Below are 22,968 nucleotides of genomic sequence, written 5' to 3' on the forward strand. Positions count from 1 at the left end.
AATTAGAACGTTTATTTCGGTACCACTTTGCGTGCGGATGCCTCTTGTTCTACACGTATCCCTTTCGAAGGTTAAAGGTTAAAAGCTCAGCCACTGCAGTTGCTTGCAACATGGAGATATGCAGTGGGGGTTCTGCATGTGGTTCATAGTAATGCAAGAACAGCAATAGAAACGAATGAACGAATAATAAAAATAGTGGTGGCCTGTATGTTTTTTTGAAAAACAGCGAGCTTGACAGAACACTAATCATGGTGAAGGAACAATTTCGAGAAACGGATGTGGCTAAGAAAATGTAATGTCATTAACTTCTTATGAAGTGTATGTATATATATATATATATATATATATATATATATATATATATATATATATATATATATATATATATATATATCATGTACATGTACATGTCAAGGGTTAAGATGAGCTAGAATAGGCTTGAAACGGAAACATTGTACATATATCAATAACAAACGTGTAGGATTATTTGTTCCATGAGTAGAAACTCGTCAAGGTAGTCTAGCAAATTAATACAATTGTATTTTCATTCAGGATGTAATGTCTTACATTTCGGTTTGGTTGAAGTTTTTGTTTTTCTCTGGTATTTAGAAGCCACATCTGTTTTGGAATGAAATCTGCTGAACAGATGCGGCAGCAGGCGCACCTCCAGGTTGTCAGTAAGAACCTGTACAGTCAGGACAGCAGCCACACTCCTTTGCCCTATGGCGTGCTGGATCATCGCATGGTAAGGGACGACTTGCTAAATGTGCAGTAGTGTGCTTTGTTTACTTTGTAGCAACTTAATGTATGTACTGCTGGTCCTGTGTGTTGATTGCACAAGCAACAAGCAACCAGTAGCTTTGTCTTCTATTTTTAAAATGCCCAGGACACATACAGATTTTGTGTTATGTTATTGTAGGGTACAAGTGAAAAGGATCGTCCATGTGAGACTTGTGGAAAGAATCTTTCAGACTGCCTCGGTCACTATGGATACATTGATCTAGAGCTTCCTTGTTTCCACATTGGATACTTTAAAGCTATTATAGGTGTCTTGCAGGTAAGATAAATTTGGGGGGTGGTTACTTTTGTAGTTAAACAGTTTTTAAAATTAAGTTTATAGAACAACCTTTTAAACAACCTAATAATAAAGGTATAACAAGTGTTTGTTTCTTTTTTTTAGATGATTTGCAAAACATGCTCCCACATAATGCTTTCTAAGGATGAAAGAAAACAGTTCTGGGATTTTTTGAAGAAACCAGGGCTGACTTATCTACAAAAACGGGGTTTAAAAAAGAAAATATCGGACAAATGCAGGAAAAAAAACATCTGTTTTAATTGTGGAGCTTTTAATGGTAAGCATATAACCAAATTAATATACATAGTTTTGTTTGTGGCTTTACTGGTACAGTGTCTGTAAACCCTCATGTGGGCTGCACATTTTATAACAGCGGCAGTCTTCAAATTCCACGAGAAGGCGTCTGGCAGGGTTGTCAAGTTTATACAATTCAATTGCAATAGTACAAATACAACAGCACAGTTAATTTAGGTTAGTAGGATGCTCTGTGTTACAGCAGCAACCAGTGACCTAGTGCTGTATTCACTCGCTTTGTGCTTGGAAAATCAATAAAAGTTAGATGTTCTGATTTTTATCATCTGTTTCATTGCGTGTGTCATTTTGAATTGCACTCTCCCCTGTTGAAGTGTCTTCACCCATTTAAATGCATTACTGAAATGTAATTATTGTTTTTAGGTCCAGTTAAAAAGTGTGGCTTGTTGAAGATAATCCATGAAAAGTATAAGACGACTAAAAAAGTGGTTGATACGGTTGTGACTGATTTTCTTCAGTCATTTGATATAGCAATAGAGCACAACAAAGAAGTGGAATCATTGCTGGGGAGAGCTCAGGTAGGCCGAGCAATAAAACACATCATTTGAAATGGGGTTTTAGAAGGTAAAATTCACTAAGGCAGCATTTAGACCTGTGACCCAAAGATGAGCTTGCTGTCTACATGTATTGAACTCCAAACAACATGTTATTAAAGCTCAGGACTTACACAACATATTACGTTATTTCAGTTCGCTGCTTTATCCACTCTTCATACTCTTCTTAAAGAGGATTGCAGAGTTACATTGCTTAAAGGTGGCCTACAGGGTCGTTGAGGTCGGCCCACCACGCACCAGCGACCCTTGTAGTCTGACTGGGCGCCTGCGGGCTTGCCTGTAAGCTGCCCGGAGCTGCGTTGTCCTCCGACGCTGTAGCTCCTGGATGGCTGCATGGTGAATCCGCGGTGTGTAAAGAAGCGGTCGGCTGACTGCACATGCTTCGGAGGACAGCGTGCGTTCGTCTGCACCACTCCTGAGTCAGTGCAGGGGTGGTAGCAGTGAGCTTAGCCTAAATAATAACTGGGCATTTCAAATTGGGAATAAATAACAAAAAATAATTGGTCACAAGGTTACTTACAGACTGCGTTTTGGGTTTAACACAAACTTATTACTACTGGTAATTATTTCAACCTGTAAAGAACTTCTTTTCAAATAGAATTTCATTTTGAATGGTAGGTCTTTAGAAAATGTCTCCTATGCTTCTGTGGCAAAGTGGCTTGCTGTGCACAAGTAACGACAAACAAGTGGTTTCAATGTCCAACAGTGTTTTATTTGGAGTGGAGGTTTTGTGATTCCAGGTCTTTTGTGACCGCAAATAATACTCAGGCAATACACAGCAAGACAAGACACACACACGATCACAAGTCCACAGTGAGTGCCTACGTGCAAGTGGTGAATGTACAATGAATCCATGAACAATGGATCAGTATTGTCTGGGTTGGTGCTGGCCTTAAGTGACAGCTCTGGATCGTGTTGGCCATCTAATAAATAACAAACCATACAATTAGACATGACAAAACAAACACTAATGCTCACGGTTATATTTTGCTCGTCCTTTAGCGTTCTGTTAACATTAAGCAAACGAACGGATCACCTAGCCACGTCCCTTATTTGTACCTTCAGTCACGCCCCCTTGGTTAGCAAGTGCAACCGTTTCTCCTCATGGTTGCGACATCACTTTCCCTCTCGAATGATGACTTAATGTACCGCAGCTGCGCCCCCTTTCTAGATGGCCGACTTCTACCTAACCCTGGGAATGAATTGTCAGGCCACCCAGTCCAGGCAAACTCTGTTTACTTTATACTGCAGCCTTGCAGGTCGGGAGTGGGATTTATCACCAATAATCTCTGTCGCACTTCACATACAGATTATTTTAATTTCTTTACCTTTTTAAGTTTATATTGGTATTGTGGTTTGTCTATACTGTTTTGACTTGTCAAGACCCCAAAACAAATGTATTTTTGTTTCCAGGAAAATCTTAATCCATTGGTGGTACTGAACATGTTTAGAAGGATCCCCTCTGAAGATGTTCCTTTGCTTTTGATGAACTTGGAGTCAGGGAAGCCTGCAGATCTAATTCTGACACGATTGCTGGTCCCACCTTTGTGCATCAGGCCATCCGTGGTCAGTGATCTGAAGTCCGGAACCAATGAGGATGATCTAACTATGAAACTGACTGAAATCATCTTTCTCAATGATGTCATCAAAAAGGTTTGAGAAAAGAACAAAACATAAAGCTTCTACACGAATATAAGCACATGCACTTATGTGCAGTGAATTGAAGCACAAGACCGATAAAACCAAAAGCATATAAAACAATAATGCATAAAAATGGCATAAGCAAATGTGCTTATATTCAGGATAATACAATAAGTCTATGTTATGAAATGGGAATGCTTTTTTGAACTTGCAGTCATTGCTGATTTTTGCAGATCATCCAAGAATCTAGGTTCCGAAGTCCTATTCTGAAACCGTGCATTAGTATTAATTTGTGGAACTTAATTGCATTTTCTATCCCTAAACAGCACCGAATGTCTGGAGCAAAAACCCAAATGATAATGGAGGATTGGGATTTTCTGCAGTTGCAATGTGCGCTCTATGTCAACAGTGAGCTATCAGGAATCCCACTCAATATGGCTCCCAAGAAATGGACCAGAGGCTTTGTGCAGAGGCTCAAGGGAAAACAAGGTCAGTGAATTTGAATTGTTTATCCATGAAGATGGTCTGTTCTTGGTGTTCGACTCACTAACATTTCATTAGTTCACTTTCTTGGCATGTGCTGCAGGGAACAAACAAAATATTGAATTGAGTGCTGCTTTCAAAGAACCTTCTTAAGAAACTATTCGGCATTAATTTTAAGGGCCCTGTCCTTATGCCAAGAGGAGAGTGTAAACAAGCAGCTTCTATAATGTCATTTGGCTTCTACTGTAACTTGGCAAGATTTCAACAGCACAGTGACTCTTCAGGTCAAGATAGGGAGTTTGGTGTATCTCCCCCCCCCCCCCACACACACACACATATTCTGTCCCCTTACCACCAATACATAACTGTAACAATTTGCTTACAATGTATTTATGTTCCAATATCAGGACGGTTCAGAGGAAACCTGTCTGGAAAAAGAGTTGATTTCTCTGGCAGAACAGTTATTTCTCCAGATCCAAATCTGCGAATCGATGAAGTTGCTGTGCCTGTTCATGTGGCCAAAATACTGACCTATCCTGAAAAGGTGACCACTTTTTCACTTTCATTTAAGTTGTGTGTGTGTGTGTTTTAACTTACTGAATGGAGAGAGTGAGAGTGTGGTGGTGTTTCTTTAATAAGTGGCTTCCGCATTTCTAACAGGTGAACAAAGCAAACATAGACTTTATGCGAAAACTTGTTCGAAGTGGACCTGAGGTCCATCCTGGAGCAAACTTTATCGAGCAGCGACATACGAACATGAAAAGGTAAATAGACAGGGAGAGTGACATAATGTCTCTCGGTTTTGCCTGTTCTGTCAGAAAAATAGAGACTACTATTGTGAAAGACTTTTGCTAAACATTAATACAGATTTTGTATTTTTCAGATTTCTGAAGTATGGCAACCGTGAGAAAATGGCTCAGGAACTGAAGTTTGGGGACACTGTGGAGAGGCATATGATAGATGGGGATATTGTGCTATTCAACAGACAGCCATCTCTGCACAAACTCAGCATTATGGCTCACATAGTATGTTTCCAGACAGCATTTATCATCTACTCGTGCTGTTCACTTTCAATAATTGATTTATATGCAGCCAAAACTGTGATAATTAATGCTACACTTTCCATTTCTCTAAAAACCTATGCTTTATTTTTCTAGTCAGTCATGTTAATTTCCTTTAGTTTTGTTGTCTTTAAGTCCATAATCTACTGTTGATATTAAAGCCTTGCTTTTTTTTTTTTTTTTTTTTTTTTTTTTTTTTTTTTTTTTTTTGTAGGCCAAAGTAAAACCACACAGAACGTTCAGATTTAATGAATGTGTCTGCACACCGTATAATGCTGATTTTGATGGTGATGAAATGAACCTTCATCTGCCTCAGACAGAGGAGGCCAAAGCCGAGGCTCTTGTTCTCATGGGGGTAAATATGAATGGAGCATGTCTGTCAAGATATAGTGTGTAGTTTGCTGGTTTAGTCTCCCAGACACAGTAAAACATTAAAGATATTTTGATGTGTTATAAAATTAATACATTCTGTTGCAGACAAAAGCCAACATGGTAACTCCAAGAAATGGAGAACCACTAATTGCTGCTATCCAGGACTTTCTGACAGGTGACTGTTCTTTTAACCTAAACAGTGCATGTGATGTTTATGCTCACATACTGTAAGGATATACTATATGTTTATAGTCTTAATTTAGAAATATGTGTTTTAGGTAATTTTTAGTTTTCGGGCACATTTTAATTATAATCTTTGTTTGAAAAAAAAGTTGTTGCTCCATAAATTCCTTTCTTTGTCAGATGCCAATCAAGTTAACCAAAAGTAATCAACATATGTTTATATATTTATATATATATATATATATATATATATATATATATATATATATATGATGATAGTACAACATCACAGTACAGTAAATGGATGTCACACTTCAGCAGTATGTGTTCCCTTTATCTGTAACAGGCATTCTAGAACTACAGTAAATCATTACCATTATTTCTCATTTTTAAGGTGCTTATCTCCTTACATTGAAAGACACTTTCTTTGACCGATCAAAGGTTTGTCAGATAGTTGCGTCCATTCTTGTAGGGAAAGACGAAAAGATAAAGGTTCACCTTCCACCTCCTGCAATCTTAAAGGTACAGTGAACTGTATGATAAAATATCGCACATTTTGTAGCATGTTTGTAATAATCAAGGTAATTCATAATTGTATATGGTAGCCTTTTTTTTTTTTTTTTTTTTTTTTTACTGGTTATTGGATTTGCTGTGATATACTAATACAATATCTAAAGTTGTGTAAGTTGAAATGTAAAGAAATGGATGTTATTTTTTGCATTACATACATGCATTTTGTAGCAATAATATAATTTCTGAGTAAAGGGTAATACTCGTATTTTAGTATTTGTGAGCATTAAACTCTGGTTTTAAAAAGAAAATGTAATTGATATACATTTTTGTTTTTCTGTTTATTTTTTATAACCACAGCCCATAACCCTTTGGACTGGTAAACAGATCTTTGGCCTTATTCTAAAACCCAGTAAGACATGTCCTGTGAAAGCCAATCTTCGCACTAAAGGCAAGCAGTATTGTGGCAGTGGAGAGGACCTCTGTCGGAATGACTCTTGTAAGTGCAGTCTGTATCATTAATGATAGTGTAAATGTTTTTGTAAAACAAAAACAAGATAAACAAACAAACAAAAAAACGTCCAAACTAACCGCTAGTTGTTTTTTACTGCTAGTTGTTGTGATTCAGAACAGCGAGCTGGTGTGTGGCAGCATGGACAAGGGAACGCTGGGTTCTGGATCCAAAAATAACATCTTCTACATCCTGCTGAGAGACTGGGGCCAAATGGAGGCTGCAAACGCCATGTCCCGTCTGGCCAGACTTGCTCCAGTTTATCTGTGTATGTCAATACTTTACGGTTTTAATGAACATTTGCATTAGCTCTTTGCTCCTTTTTATATGACAAATTCTCAGTTTATTCACAGTATAAGTTTTTAAAAACAGTTTTTGAAGAATTACATTGTTTGGCAGAATATGTTAAATAGATACATACTTTAACTACATTATTCTAAAGTTAATTTACTTGGATATATATTTTTTATAATTTTATTTATTTTTGTTTGAAACACAGTTTTTGTAACAAATTTTAAAACCTTCCTTAGCCAGAAGCTAAGTCTTGGTAGCACCAGAAGATATTTGCTAAAAAAACATTTTTAATTTATTTAAGCAAACCGTGGCTTTTCAATTGGGATTGGTGATGTGACCCCTGGTCAGGGGCTGCTGAAAGCCAAACATGACCTGCTGGAAGCTGGATATAAGAAATGTAATGAATACATTGAGGCTCTCAACACTGGCAAATTGCAGCAACAGCCTGGGTGCACAGCGGAGGAAACACTGGAGGTGACAAGGCAGTTCATTTCATTTGTAGCAGCAGTATTTGTCTAAATTTTGCTCCACTGACTCAAATGGTCAGTGACTAAAATATTTTATTGCATTCAAAGCCGCTCCGAATTCCAGTTGGATTGCTTCCTAATCGCACATACTAGCAAATTATTTGGTGTGACCTCTGCACTGCTCTAATTGCAATCATTTTGGCCAAAGCATTTAGAAACTAACCTTGCCCATTTGGTTCTAGGCACTTATTTTGAAGGAGCTGTCTGTTATCAGAGACCATGCTGGTAGTGCCTGTCTTAGGGAACTGGACAAGAGTAACAGCCCCCTGATCATGGCACTCTGTGGTTCAAAAGGTAGGTAATTAAATGCCTTGTTGGAAATGTGCAAGTCCTTGTTGTCCGCAGTGTAGATGTGTATTCTATGTAATTCTTTGATTTCATTTATTTACTTTTCTGTTAAAGGGTCATTCATTAACATCTCACAGATGATTGCCTGTGTAGGACAGCAAGCCATCAGTGGGTCTCGAGTCCCTGATGGCTTTGAGAACAGATCCTTGCCACATTTTGAAAAACACTCAAAGGTTGGTGATCGTAGATTTACAAGGGTCTGCTTGCTGCCATTTTAAAACCTACAATTGCAGGGTATGTCTTGAGTCTGCTCATTTAATGGCGAACATTGTTGTAAGCTTGAACACTGTAACAATAATAAGTGTATGACTTTGGTCAATATTGACCAGTTTTAGAATTTTATTCTTTATATTTATATGTTTCTTTATATTTTGTGACTGTAACAATCAAATAAACTCCCATTTCAGTTAGCAGCCACTTGGTGTCACTATTGTTTCTTTGTTTACATTTGTTTTTTCTAGTTTTCTTGTATAGTTCCCTCTCTCTAGAACACCCTTCATTATAACAAACCTTCAGCTCTAACGAACCTGGACCACAAATAAATAAAATGATAATATTGTAACATGCAAGGTCTGTGAGGTGCAGAAATGCTTGTAGTAGGAGTGTCTGTGTTTCACATCTGTTGAACAGCCTTTAGGCGACAGGCACAGACCACAGGCTGGTGATTGGTTGTGGAGTGGGACAAGGCGGGACTAACTGAGCCTAAAGACCAGTGACTTCGAGTGGCGTTGTTGTTGTTAAGCAGAGAGAGAAGCGAATAAGCAGAGACAGAATAGTTCCACCCTGAGATTCCTTTTAAAAATGAATTTGTATTTGTGGCGTAGGTCGTGTCCCACAGTGACCTGTGAACTGCTAGTTAACAATTGGCAGATTGTCTTTAATTTATTAGTGTAATAAATATTGAGTTTGGCTCTGAATCGACTGAAGGCTCATTCTTATGGCATTAAGGATTTTTGTTACAATATACACTGTCAACATCCCGGTCTGTACGCACAGGATGCCACCTCTCATGGAAGTCAACTCTTTTGTCTTAATGAGAAGCATGTGCTGTGTAAGTGCCACCCAAATAAATCATTTTATGTTGCAACAAAGCTGGAAACTGTATTGATCATTTGATAAAAGCAGTAATGCAGGCATATCTCTATCGTGAATATAAGTTGTAAAAAGCACTTATTCAGCAACCATGCGGCAAAGCAAAATTGATTTAAAGGAAAAAAAAAATTCGTATCTGATTTGATTTTTAATAAAAGTTCAGAATTGTTCTAGAGACATATAGGGTAGTTTATGCCATTGAATTTGTTTAGAAAATGTTGATTGTTGAGATTATACATGGGTAAAGTTCTAATATACACAGTATATTTTATATCGAAAATGTGTATGATTTGATTTGTGTGTGAATTATTTTGCCCTTCACAGCTCCCAGCAGCAAAAGGCTTTGTTGCAGACAGTTTCTATTCTGGTTTGACTCCCACTGAGTTTTTTTTCCACACTATGGCTGGCCGTGAGGGTCTTGTGGATACTGCTGTCAAAACAGCTGAAACAGGATATATGCAGGTATGCCAAGTGTGGAAAGCTATTGGATTTAGTAATCAAGATAAATGAGTGATGTGTTTATTTCAATAACACTATTTTTTATTTATAGAGGCGACTTGTGAAGTCACTTGAAGACCTGTGCTCTCAGTATGACCTCACGGTCCGGAGCGCCACTGGTGACATCATACAGTTCATCTATGGAGGTGATGGATTAGATCCTGCAGCGATGGAAGGGAAAGATGAGCCTTTGGAATTCAAGAGAGTGCTGGATAATATCAGAGTAAGCCTCAAAAATGCATTGAAGTAGGGGGAGGACTGGACCCACACAAGGATCGTCATAATAATCCCTTCCAGTTTACCCATTTAATGGACCCTCCCCCCCATGTTTATGTGCTGTAGTGATGATTATTAATCCTTTTTTTTGCTCACTCATTTTAATTTAATTGTAACCTACTACCATTTTGTATTGATGTATTTAGGCTGTTTATTCCTGCCACGATCAACCAGCCCTCAGCAAGAATGAACTGGTTTTGACTTCAGAATCTATCTTGAAGAGGAGTGAATTCTTGTGCTGCCAAGATAGCTACCTCCAGGTAAGTCTTGTGCACATGTTTGATTATGATACCTTTTTAATTTGGTTTAATACACCACAGGCAATGCTGTTTACTGTTTACCCCTTTAACAAGACCCTGTTGAAATGGGTTTTTTTGTACACATCTTGCCCCTTGAATCTTTGATTTTTTTTTTTTTTTCCCCCCCCATTTACCTTTTGAAGGCCTTAACTGAAACAGGTTATGAGAAATATTTTGAGGTACAGTAAATGTAGCATGTTTGAGAAGTGTGAGCTTGCTATGTTTTGTTTTTATGCTCATCTTTGTATATACAACACTAACTGGCTGGTGTACTCTGTAAACCAATTAGTAATGGCGTATTACTCATGGAATGATATTTGAAAAATATTTTAATAACTGAGTGTTTGATCTTATGTCCTGTAGTTAATCCCAGACTCTACCGGTTTTTTTTTATTTTTTTTAAAGTGTTATTGAACAGGTCTTCTGGTTTACAGAAGAACACGTTTGTTACTGTTGCTGTCTGTTTGGTGGAAACCCAGCAGCCTGTTCTCTATAACTGACCTTATTACAAAAGTTGTTCTGCTAGTGATAATGACTGTGTGAAACCCCCCCCCCCCCCCCCCCCCCCCCCCCCCACCCCCCCCCCCCCCCCCCCCCCCCCCCACCCCCCCCCCCCCCCCCCCCCCCACCCAACCCCCCTCCCCCCCCCCCCCCCCCCCCCCCCCCCCCCCCCCCCCCCCCCCCCCCCCCCCCCCCCCCCCCCCCCCCCCCCCCCCCCCCCCCCAACCCCCCCCCCCCCCCCCCCACCCCCCCCCCCCCCCCCCCACCCCCCCCCCCCCCCCCCCCCCCCCCCCCCCACCCCCCCCCCCCCCCCCCCCCCCCCCCCCCCCCCCCCCCCCCCCCCCCCCAACCACCCCCAAAACCCCCCCCCCCCCCCCCCCCCCCCCCCCCCCAGGAAGACCAGAGACAAATACGGCATTAATGACAATGGAACGACAGAGGTAATGTTACTAAAATGTTGGAGTTTGCTTGCCTTAATCTGAATACTTTTCAAAGAGATTTGATTTCCAGAGATATTAATACACTTTCATATTAACAAATTATTTTATTAATTTTTGTAGCCAAAAGTTCTGTATCAGCTGGACAGGATCACACCAACCCAGCTGGAGAAGTTCTTGGACACTTGCAGAGACAAGTACATGAGGTAATAAAATACTGTCTTGTACACTTTTATTCCCCCAACCTATCCCTGGCAACAGGGATGGCAGACGTACAAACTTATTTATGTGTCGCACTGCATCTATAATTTCATGTATATCTTGCTAAAGACATTATTTAGCACAAATTTTAGATTTTACTGAATCCAAATCTGGGCATATATGGATAATATATACTGCCTGTATGTCCTTGACATTTTTACATTAATCCATAGGGCCACTTGTCCAATTATGCTGACACTTGCGAAGGATTTTTTTCTATGATTTATTCTTTTTTTTTTTTTTTTTTTTTTTTTAATATAATAGTTTCTATCCAGGAGTATGTAGCTAAACAAAACATACTGTTATAGGAATCTGTATTAGGTTTATTTAAATTGACAAATCTTTCTGTTTGTGTTTTTGCTGATGTGTTGTCTGTCCTTGTGCAGAGCCCAGATGGAGCCTGGGTCTGCTGTTGGTGCTTTGTGTGCACAGAGTATTGGAGAACCTGGCACGCAAATGACCCTAAAGACCTTCCACTTTGCCGGTGTAGCTTCTATGAACATCACTCTTGGTGTACCCAGAATCAAGGAAATCATTAATGCATCCAAAAATATCAGGTAAATTTATTAATGTAGCAAATTAAGTACATTTGGTTGTGAGCTAAGTGCTAATCTCACAGCTGCTAATTTTGAAACCTTTAAAAAAAAAAAAAAAATAATAATAAAAACAACTTTTAAGCCCAATTTCAAGTTTGCAAATTTCAGGACTAGAACTTGAAAGAAACGTTAGCAGCTATTTGATTCCATTACCGGTTGTCTGTTTTATTTAATTAGTTGTTAAAATCAATGTTGAAATACTATTTAATTATAATAACATCTATTATATAACTGGCAACCTTTCAAAGATGCATGAACACTTTTGTAAAGTTGTTTTAGAAAAATAGGAGAAAAAATAATAACTATTCTATATTTTCTGTACTTGTATATAGTACCCCAATTATCACAGCGCACCTGGATGTGGATGATGATGCTGACTTTGCTCGCCTTGTAAAAGGAAGAATTGAGAAAACCCTTCTAGGAGAGGTATGTGTATGAATTGGTTAATGTAATATGTGTGTTTGTTTGTAGATACCAGTGTCAAAACATTTTTAAAGAAAAAACGATTAGTTTCCATTCTGAAACGTAATTTCATATGAACACTCGTGCTTGACATGTCAAGTTTAATCAATAGCAGCGGTTTATTGAATACAGAAATACGAAAGAACAGAAATCTCAAAAGTCCGAATTCCTAAGGACGTGCTATGCATCAAATAATCCATAGCATTGCATCTTTAATGTATCTAGGTACTGTATACTTGCTATGAAATCATCTCTGTGATGATTCTTTAATCCCCAACAGTCAACACAGTATTTGTGTCGTCCTCTTTGATTATGTAGCCACAAATGTGTTTGTAGTGCAGTAGATTTAGACTTGTTCGTCCGAACAGTCCTTTTTTAATATATGGCAGGTATATTTCTCACCCTGCAGTGGTCTGTCTTTCTTTCTTTCTTTTAAAACTATTAGTTTTGATTAACTTACTTCTTGGTTAAAATCTAAGCAGCATGAAAAGTCCAAGTTTTTGAATTCTTACTGTTTTATCGGTAAGATTGTTTGGAGTATGCAAAATACAGTGTGATTTTGTCATCTCCCTGTATTCTCAGATTTCAGAATACATTGAAGAAGTCTTCCTTCCAGACGACTGTTTTATTCTGGTGAAATTATCTTTGGAAAGAATAAGACTTCTGAGGTTGGAGGTATGGTAAAACTTGGTGTCACTTTCAATATTAGCATACAGCCCAGTACCTTTGCACATAATTGGACACCTTGGTTCAAATTGATCAAAATACCTGGATGGAACAAGGGAACAATGCTCTGAATTGCTATAGTGTATAATTCAGCATATGGTTTGAATATGAATCCGAACTGCAAGCATCTGTCGGGGACCGGCGAGTGGGTCAACATGCTAATCTAGCTTAACCCTTTGTGGTCCTATGTCAGACTAGGTCAGACATCATCAAAAAGACAAAGCACAGGTTGTTTTTTCTTCGGAAAAAGCAGAGCAAACCTTTCAATGGCTGAGTGAGTGAAGCTAAAATAAAAGGCATATTTGATAGCCCCATGCACCACGGAGATAACACAGACATAAACAAAGGAGATGGCTGTCTGTGTCCATCGCTCAAAAAATATCACAGACATTTGCAGAGCTTTTTGAGATGTTGTAGTAATAAAATAATGACTTGGATCGCATTATTGAGTTTGGTGATAAAACGAGTGATCAGGAGAGGATTTATCATTTATTTATAGGATTTATTTATAGGATTTATCAACATGTTTAAACAGCGCGTGTGAAAATAAATTGGATCTGACGCGCCTGACAAGCGCTGAATAAATGGACCGCTAAGGGTTTGTATGCCCCATGTGCCATCTTAATGAAGATAAGATATGTTTTCATCGTGAAACTGCCTAACAATTGGTTGATATGTTTACACAGGTTAATGCAGAAACGGTCAGATACTCTATCTGCATGTCAAAGCTACGGGTAAAGCCTGGAGACATTGCAGTCCACGGAGAGGCCGTTGTCTGTGTCTCGCCTCGGGAAAACAGCAAGAGTTCCATGTATTATGTTTTGCAGACCTTGAAAGAATTACTGCCAAAGGTAATGCTGAATTGGTTTTAATAACAAAGGATATCAAAACCTGAAGTCTTTGTATTCAAACTAATAGCGTCCTGTGAAGATATGTGAGCACACAAGCACGTAGAAACCAGTAGACTTGTCTGTGTGACTAAGTCTTTTCATCTTTAAGTGTTCCAGTCTCTCAATACATTATTTCCTGCAGGCATGTGTGTGCATATCTGGAAGTAAAGCTTATCAAGAGCCAGTATGGCTGATTCGAATGAAAACATGAGCCAAGAGTTTAATTAGGAACAAACAAAAAAAAAAAAAGCCACTGAAAATATTGGAAAAGCCATTCAAATTAACCCTTTAGTGCCCAGGGCTACATTACCAAACTTATTTAATGCCTGTTTTCTCTGTGTTGAATATATTGGACACTGGGCACTAAAGGGTTAATTTTTCTTCCCAATTTGAAATTCAAATGTCACCTCACGGTTGCAAACTACTTTCCAATCGCAGAGACTGAAGATAAATCTCCAGACTCCCTATCAATTTAACCACCTCTATTCACTTTTCAAACTTTACCAAGCTACTAAACCCCAGACCCAAATCGAACATCTGACTAGTAGGGGTTACTTACGATGTTCCTCCTTAACTCTGCAGGAGCGCAAAAGACCAGTGTCGCTCTCCTTGTGGGTTCAAAATCAAAATCCACGACATGGTGCTTACAGCATTTGATCCACTCTCAGGATGCGTCCTGCACTCCTAAGTGTTTCTTTGTAAATGGTAGTATGAGTGGAAAAGACATGGAAAACTGCCATGTAAGTTCACATATCCTAAATATTCTTTAAACACACCCTTTACAAAAGCAAATCTCTCCTTTTCAGATTGTGGTGCAAGGTATTCCAGAAGTTTCAAGGGCAGTCATTCACATTGATGAAAAGAGTGGAAAGGAGAGGTATAAGCTTTTGGTAGAGGGAGATAACCTACGAAGTGTCATGGCAACACATGGAGTCAATGGGTCAAGAACGACTTCCAACAATACATTTGAGGTAATGTGTTGTGGTGTGTGTTTGTTTTTTTTGCAGTAAGACAGGTATTTGGATTCCATTTATTTATTAACTTGTATATAAAATATTATGTATTTGTTCTCCGCAGGTGGAGAAAACTCTGGGTATTGAAGCTGCCAGGTCAACTATCATCAATGAGATTCAGTACACCATGGTAAACCATGGAATGAGTATTGATAGAAGACATGTTATGCTGCTTGCAGACCTCATGTCCTATAAGGTTTGTTAGTTTTGAGACATGGTTTAGAATATTCATAGCATATGAATAGAATATACTGCTTTAAGTCAACACTCTTTAATTTATTTGATTGCCTCCACCCCAATCTGTTGAATTTATTTTGGATTTTGTTGATAGTTGTGTTACTAATATATATATATATATATATATATATATATATATATATATATATATATATATATATATATATATATATATATATATATATATTATATATAATATATATATATAATTGCCTTAACAGGCTCACAAACATGAGGCATTCGGTTAACAAGTTTCAGTAGGAAATCACCCGACATGTCTTCCCAGCTCTTATGCAGCAATTTCCAGAGATGTAGGGCACTTGTGGGTAGCTTTGCTTTGACTCTTCTGTCCAGTTCTTCCCATACAAGTTCTATGGGATTGAGGTCTGGAGACTGGGCAGGCCAGGTCATTAGATTGAGTTTTCTTCACTTCCCTTCTTCGCCAGATAGTTTGTGCACAACTTTGAGGTGTGTTTCGGGTCATTATCTTGCTGAACAATGAAGGACTGCCCAACTAGCTATAATCCTGATGGAATGGCATGCCTCTGAAGTATGCTATGATAGCCATGCTGGTTGAGCTTGCCATGGACTTTGTAAAGATCACCAACTCTGTAACCAGCAAAGCAACCCCAGACCATGACACTGCCTCCTCCATGCTTGACAGTGGGAACCACACATGCAGAACTCATGCGCTCACCCTCTCTGTGTCTTACAACTACTCTGCGGTTGGACCCAAATATTTCAAATTGACTCGTCGGTCCATAAGACCGACTTCCACTCCTTAAACGTCCAGTTTCTTTGTTTTTTGGCCCAGGCAAGTCTCTTCCTCTTATTCTGCACTCTTAACAGTGGTTTCTTTGCAGCATTTCTTCCAGTTAGGCCAGCTTCACGCAATCTTCTCTGAACAGTTGCTCTTGAAACATCTGTACTTCTGGTAGCATTTAGCTGAGCTTGTATTTCAGGGGCAGTTAATTGCCGGTTTCGCAGACTTGTGACTCGAATGAACCTGATTCTGAGGTCACCCTTGGCCTGTCTGGCCTTGTTCGTTTCTCATAAGTGCCAGTTTCTTCAAATTGTTTGATGGTTTTGGCCACAGCAGTTACTGTTACAACTTGCAAAGTTCTTGCTATTTGTCTTAAAGATTGACCTTCATTTCTTAAAGTAATTACAGTCTTTTTCTTTGCTCAACTGAGCATATTTTGCCATTTTCTGCTCCCTTACATTCAGGAATGACAAACTTGTGCCTATGCTACCTATATTTATAGTAATCATGGACCCTCACCTGTTAACAATAATTGGTGACAAAAGGTTAATTAGGTAACTTGCTAGTTAACTCAGAGAACATCTAACAAAGACACTTTTATATTTAGGCTAGTGTTCTAACTGATTTGGGCTTCAGACTGAAATCCCCTTGCTTTGGGTGACCATTTCATTGAAACTGACAAGATTTATATTTTTATTTAAAAATAAAATTTTTGAAAGCAATTCACTTATGATTATCGTCTTATATAAGTACACGTATCATATAATGAAATATTAAGTGTTTTTTGACAAGTTTATACAGTTAAAAGCATAGATAATCATGAAAAACCTGGATTCAAGCAGGTGTACTCAAACTTTTGACTGGTACTGTGTGTGTGTGTGTGTGTGTGTGTGTATATATATATATATATATATATATATATATATATATATATATATATATATATATATATATATATATATATATTCACATTCACAAGTTCAGGTAGTTCTATCTAGAATACATTGCCTGTAGAAGTGGCTGGGAGTTTGTTTGTTTTGTTTGGTTTTCTTCTCCCAGACATCTGATATGTATGTGTCATTGTATCAGTGTGATTCAAGAGCAGTTCTTTGAACATTTCTTACTTGTTACTTATTATTTTATAGATCACTCAAAAGAAAAATTTTGTCTCCAACAATCCAGGGTGAAATTTTAGGAATCACAAGATTTGGTCTGGCAAAAATGAAGGAGAGTGTTTTGATGCTGGCTTCTTTTGAGAAAACTGCTGATCATCTCTTTGATGCTGCATATTTTGGACAAAAGGACTCTGTTTGTGGTGAGTATTAACTTGTACTAAAATTAAAATAACTTGCAGCTTTCTTGCACAATTGATAAAGTAAAAGGAATAGCAAGGAATTGATTTTAAGCAGTTCTGTAACATCTGTATGTTGGAGGCAAAGCAGTGTAGTGTTGGTGATATGATAGATTAAACAGAAAACCTACCAGCTTCAATAAGATCATTTTTATTCAAATGTACCTGTTGAAAGAAAATTCTAGTAAGAGTATTTTATTAATGTGAATCCAGTTATTTTTAGGTGTTAGTCTATTTGACTAACCTTGATATCATTTATTGATCTCCTGTATTTCTGTCAATGGTGTCTCTTCAATAATCAATTGCATTTCAGTCTGTTTATTTTTTCCCCCAGGTGTTTCAGAGTGCATTATAATGGGGATCCCAATGAACATTGGGACAGGGCTTTTCAAACTTTTACACAAAACTGACAAGGATCCAAACCCTCCAAGGAGACCTCTGCTTTTTGATAACAGTGATTTCCACATTCCTATCGCTATGTAGCCATACCGGAAAAGACAATCGTGAATTGTTTTGTTTGCTTGTTTTATTTAGCTTATTAATTAACTAAAGCAGATAGAGTGTCATCTATAAAAATGGATGGTTGAAAGAATGACTTTCCAGAAGACTTTTTTTTTTTTTTTTGCCCAATTCATGTTATTTGAAAGGTAGCAGAAGTCCATATCCATATGTACATGGATCATATATAACTAAGTGACTGCACATCAAAAAGTATATTTCAGCTCTTGTAACTACTGTATAGTAACTCTGCTTAAGTATATTTTGATAATATTGGTTTGTGAAACCATGGGATCTTCAGTAACAAAAACTAATTGTTAACACATTTTTGGTTGGGGGGGGGCATAATAAATCTGTTACATAAAGTTATTTTTTATAATTAAAAAATTAATATACTTGCTGAGGTGATGAACAGATCCTTCTTGTTCTCGTTTGATAAGGCACTTATATATTTGAGCAAACTTTGCTCATGCACTTCCACTGTAACTTTTTATCCAACCACTAGAAAGAACTTCATTGTATCTTGGCAAACCTTAACTGAAAAGACTATCACTCTGTAACCTGCTGTGAATTGCCAGCATGTAGACTGTTTTTATAATTAAACTAGATTCACTTCAATTAAGACAACCTTTGCATCAATGTTGCATGGTACATGAAAATATTCCCCCCCCATTCAGCAGAAAGCTAGGTCATGCTGTGCTTCTCAGTGCTCCTGTCCTGAGTAACTTGCATTTTTTTTTTATTTTTTTTTTTTATAAATATTCTTAAAGTTGCAGTTGCCTTAATTAGTTGAACTGCATTTAGCAAATTGTTCTATTTGTTGTGCAGTCAAAAAATATGAAAGAGGAACAGACATAGATTTAAATTGTTTTCCTTTTGATGGAAGAGAGGAATGGAATCACTTGTAAAAGTGTGTTTTGTGTTTTGTTTTTTGATAAATAAAAGCATTCATTTATTTTGTTGTTGTTGTTTAAACTAACACATTAAACTAAAATATTGCTTTAAAAGAAGAGTGAAGAAAAGGGGGTACCGAAAGGAAATCAGCTTAAGCATTTACCACTGTTTTCATACATTGCCTACAATTATTGATAGTGATAATTGCATAGAACCATAAAACAAATCAACCATTTACTATTGTTGATACATGTACTGACAAAGTTGGGTATGAGGAATCCATACAAGAGTGGCCCCTCCAGAGTAAATGAGGTTCTACATGCAAATGAGTGCTGATGCTGAAGAACTTGAGGTACAGTGTTTGTTACCTCTGTTCAATGGGGTGCCTTGTCTCACCCTGTCAATCTCTCCCAAGGTCTACCAGAAACCTTGCTGCCATTGTGTAATTTTAGAAAATGAAGAAATGCATATTAATCCATTTAAGTACATACATGACTCATATAATTCTCTATTAAAGGTGGTGCTCTTGTCCAAAAAAAGACAAAGTTGCCATCTAAACTGTCACATGGTCATTTCATATGGGAATACATCAACAATTTAATAATTTTTTTTAAACGCTGTGGTAGAGTTGGAGCTGTTTTTAAAATTGATGGAATTCCTGCTTTCAGTTGAAACAAAATATGCTTTGCTCTCATAATACTGTACGGGACTACCAAAGAAAGGTTACGTCTGATCTCGTTAACAGTAGAGTGTGAAACAATAAGAATTGGATAGTAAGGCAGGCTTGGGTCATCTGCAGTGCTGGGTGGGTTGGTCCTTGGATGAGAGAAGATGATGTCTGTACTTGGTAGAGTCTGCATTGGATTCTGCTTCAAACTGGTCCCTATAATGTGGAATGTATGACTGGATAAAGTATTAATTAATGTCAAGTTTTATCACTAGTCAATAGTGAATAAGGCACCACTCTTGAGAAAACTAAGACCTTCACATATGCGGTATTAGTAGTCTTGGTTTGATCCATGTGAACTACCATTTAAATCATAAGGGAGGCCAATTTAATAATATAAGCAGTGGAGGATCCAAGTAACACTACTCTTTACCGCTATATTAATTCAGCTGTGGTTTAATGACCCAATTATTAACGTTACTCTACATAACAAAAACATAGTGAAATGAGTTTTGTGAAAAATATGGTTTGTTCATTTTAGGACAAGATATTATGATCTACTCTTTATATTATAGTTTCAGTTCAGTCGTGGGTATCGTACAAGAAAAATTAAACCTTTTGTTGCAGTAATTTTGCAAATAAACAACTGCCCATTGCAATTAGAAACTACCAATTACCTTACATTAGGACCCCAGTCTCCTAATTTTAAACAGCCTATCTTTCAATAAAATGTTAGTGGCAGCCAATTTGTTCACCCGTAACTCTTAAAGATGGTGCTGCCAAAGGGTTCATCAAGTAACAGCCAGCATTGCTTAAAATAAGTATAGTAGATAGTAATTCAAACAGGAAATTGTTTGCAAAGCTTTAAGAACAGAAAATGCCAGCATATATAATTTAAACATTTGCTGGGCCATTTACAATTCTAATCAAAGCATTAAGTGCACATTTTATATTAGTTTGTTATTTCCTCTCTTTAAATCTAGCTAGGGATGCTTTCATGTGATTCTTGCAGTATCTCAGCACTTACTAATACAGCAGACTGGAATGCATTGATATTATGTTACCTACTAGCTTCCATTATATCTACTATAATTAAACAGCCCTATGAAAAGAGGGCTTATGTTGTTTGTTAGTGTTTTATCAAGGCTGGTTAGTTACAAACTATGGAACAAAATTATCTGTCTAATTATCCTTAGTCCCTTTGAAGAAGTAGCCACAGTTAATTAAGAGAGGGTTGTGCTCTTAATTGTCCAAATCCTTCCTATAAACTAATTATTTAAAGAATGATTACCATTTAATCCTTTTTCATAAACCCAGCAAAATGTGCTTACTGTTTTCAAATGTGTGTACATTTCTCTTTGACAGTGGCTCCTTCAACTCTGCAATAAGGAATATCTAACAGGGGTCTGCTCAACATATCTGGTTTAACCAGGGATCAGGGTAGCAAGTCCAAAGGTTTGTTCTTCAGGACAAAATGTAAAGCACATGTCTTGAGGTACTGTTAGAGTTTATTTCTCATGGATAGAGTTGGATATTCTCTCTCTTTTTTGTCTACATATATATATATATATATATATATATATAGAGAGAGAGAGAGAGAGAGAGAGAGAGAGAGAGGTAAAGTGGTGGGTGGTCATGGCTGGTAATCCAACAGAAATATCAAGTAGAGATACCATGGTACCTTCTAACTCTCACTGTTCTCTCTACACTATTTGACCATGCCTAATAACACAATCAATTATGCAATCATTAATTTATTCAGGATATAGTGGAATTTGGATATTTATATTATACAAATTGTACTATAACTTGATTATGAAAGCTGTTGATTGTTATGTACTTTTAATAGGTAATTTATGATTTTAATGTTGTATGTATTTTTAATCAAATATTCAACAGGAGGTTATTGCTATAGTTTTGAGTTGACGCAATTATGGAGATTTATTACAGTTGTCATCAATGTTTGCCCAGGGACTGTCAATGGAAATTAGCCTACTGGCCAAATTGAAAATGCAAATCTTGTGCCATGCAAGTGACACATGTTATAATTGTATGTGTCCTTGATAAATAAACACAATAAACAAATAACATTAAAAAAAAAAAAAAAAAAAAAAAAAAAAACATTCCTCTGTCACTTTCATATATTTAAACAATTAACCAATTTACATTCTGTGACTGTGCAAAGGCGGCCATCTTGGCCCCAGGCTGTTCCTGTACACCTGACAGCCACAAAACACACCCACGTGCAGAGCCTGTGCTTTGCAACAATATAAGGGTTTTGTGTTAAGTCTGAAGGAGTTTACTGGTCGAGCACCAGACTTGATTTTACAGTCTGCATATTAAGTCTTTTCTTCAGTACAAAATGAGAACAAAATGTTACAAAGGTCATACGCATATGCTCGCTTCAGTTTAAGGAAAGCACTTGACTAAACCCACGGATGTGTCATCACAGAATAATAAGCATGATAATAAACAACTTAGAAATCATTAAGCACACCTTCCCTAGTCAGCTCAGAATGAATACATACATGCTTCTTGTTTCCTTGTATATATTTCAAGTTATTAAAGCTAATGTGATAAAAAGTGTACAATACACTGAAGAGGTGAGAACACAACATACACTGGATGAGAAATTATGTTTTATACTGCTTCACATATAACATTAGTAACACAAGGTTAGTACCATTAACATACGCCAAGAATATTTCACTGAGTGCTTATGAGATTGAGAGTAAAGAAAGGTGTGAGGGGCAGCGAGCTTGAAGCATGTGAGTGCTTGAGTGACAATAGTGTTAGACATAGGACAGGCTGGACAGATCCTTGTAGTCAAAGGACCTGGTCAGGCAGCATCCTCTGGCTGCTTGGCGACAAGGAGAATGAGACATAGAGGACAAAAGGACAGATCCCATCACTACTTAGGCAACATTCTCAGGCAGCATCGGCTAGGAAAAAGTGTCTCGGGTCTGCATAGGAGAGACGAAGGAAGAGAACCCCTCCCCCCTTTGTGGGGCCCAACTCGACAGGTGGGGGACTCGGCCTGCCTCACAGGGCAAGAAAGGTGCTCAGACCTAGAAAAGAAACTAGGGGGAGTGATAGCAGGTTCTGGCCTTATGAGGCTAGCACATAAGCTGCAAAAGTATAGATGTGGCCCAGAGTCCCCTCCGAGGAATCGCTGGGGACGGCAGTGACTTGTGCAGGAGGCCAACTCGGTCGGTCAGAGGAGTGAGACTCACTTCCCCCCCAGAGGAATCCCTGTGCAGACGGTACGGTATTAGAAAGGAGCAGAGGACAAAAAACAACACAAGACAAAGTGAGGAAGTAGTGCTATGTTAATATAGGAAAAAGGGGGAGATTGACAGGCTGAGCTGCCCTGGTCATGCCCCTTGACTGATGTGGCGAGCACTACGCCAGGCTATTTAGAGATGACTAGAAAATGAGCCCCCCCCCCCCCCCCCCCCCCACCCCACCCCACCCCACCCCACCCCACCTGGATGTGTGTGAGCCGGCTGATCATTTCCCCCAGACAGAGCACGGCTGAGGAAAGCTAGAGTAATGGCGTATTAAAATGAGGTAAACAGGGAAAAAACGCAGTATGAATCACTTAATAAAACGAAGAATATGCTCTTATATCTTCTG

General features: G+C 38.0%; 1 protein-coding gene across 2 annotated transcripts; it reads left to right on the forward strand.

Moving 5' to 3' along the window:
- Positions 1-101: 101 nt before the first annotated feature.
- Positions 102-18,724, forward strand: polr3a (polymerase (RNA) III (DNA directed) polypeptide A). 2 transcript variants are annotated; one of them, XM_041261448.1, is made up of 31 exons: positions 102-292; positions 610-745; positions 920-1,057; positions 1,181-1,352; positions 1,751-1,905; positions 3,355-3,594; positions 3,909-4,071; positions 4,473-4,609; positions 4,726-4,829; positions 4,949-5,090; positions 5,341-5,481; positions 5,604-5,673; positions 6,076-6,203; positions 6,552-6,690; positions 6,806-6,970; positions 7,298-7,470; positions 7,706-7,817; positions 7,926-8,044; positions 9,288-9,425; positions 9,514-9,684; positions 9,884-10,014; positions 10,932-10,977; positions 11,098-11,180; positions 11,622-11,792; positions 12,164-12,257; positions 12,876-12,968; positions 13,706-13,870; positions 14,716-14,880; positions 14,987-15,118; positions 17,105-17,237; positions 17,608-18,724. In XM_041261448.1, exons 1-31 carry the CDS (start codon positions 249-251, stop codon positions 17,754-17,756), a joined length of 4,149 nt encoding a protein of 1,382 aa, XP_041117382.1. In that variant the 5' UTR covers positions 102-248; the 3' UTR covers positions 17,757-18,724. The 2 variants fall into 2 exon arrangements, with proteins under 2 accessions (XP_041117382.1, XP_041117381.1); XM_041261447.1 differs by lacking the exon at positions 10,932-10,977 and having other exon boundaries at positions 9,884-9,997.
- The last annotated feature ends 4,244 nt before the right edge of the window (positions 18,725-22,968 follow it).

Source organism: Polyodon spathula, chromosome 10 (genome assembly GCF_017654505.1).
Source record: "Polyodon spathula isolate WHYD16114869_AA chromosome 10, ASM1765450v1, whole genome shotgun sequence".
NCBI lineage: Eukaryota > Metazoa > Chordata > Actinopteri > Acipenseriformes > Polyodontidae > Polyodon > Polyodon spathula.

Bases quoted from the DNA above. Each gene is read 5' to 3' on its own strand.
- polr3a (XM_041261448.1), top strand. From the start codon at position 249: ATGGTGAAGGAACAATTTCGAGAAACGGATGTGGCTAAGAAAAT. The intron at 6,204-6,551 runs GTACAGTGAACT...TTATAACCACAG, and splicing joins CACCTCCTGCAATCTTAAAG to CCCATAACCCTTTGGACTGG. The intron at 17,238-17,607 runs GTGAGTATTAAC...TTTTTCCCCCAG, and splicing joins ACAAAAGGACTCTGTTTGTG to GTGTTTCAGAGTGCATTATA.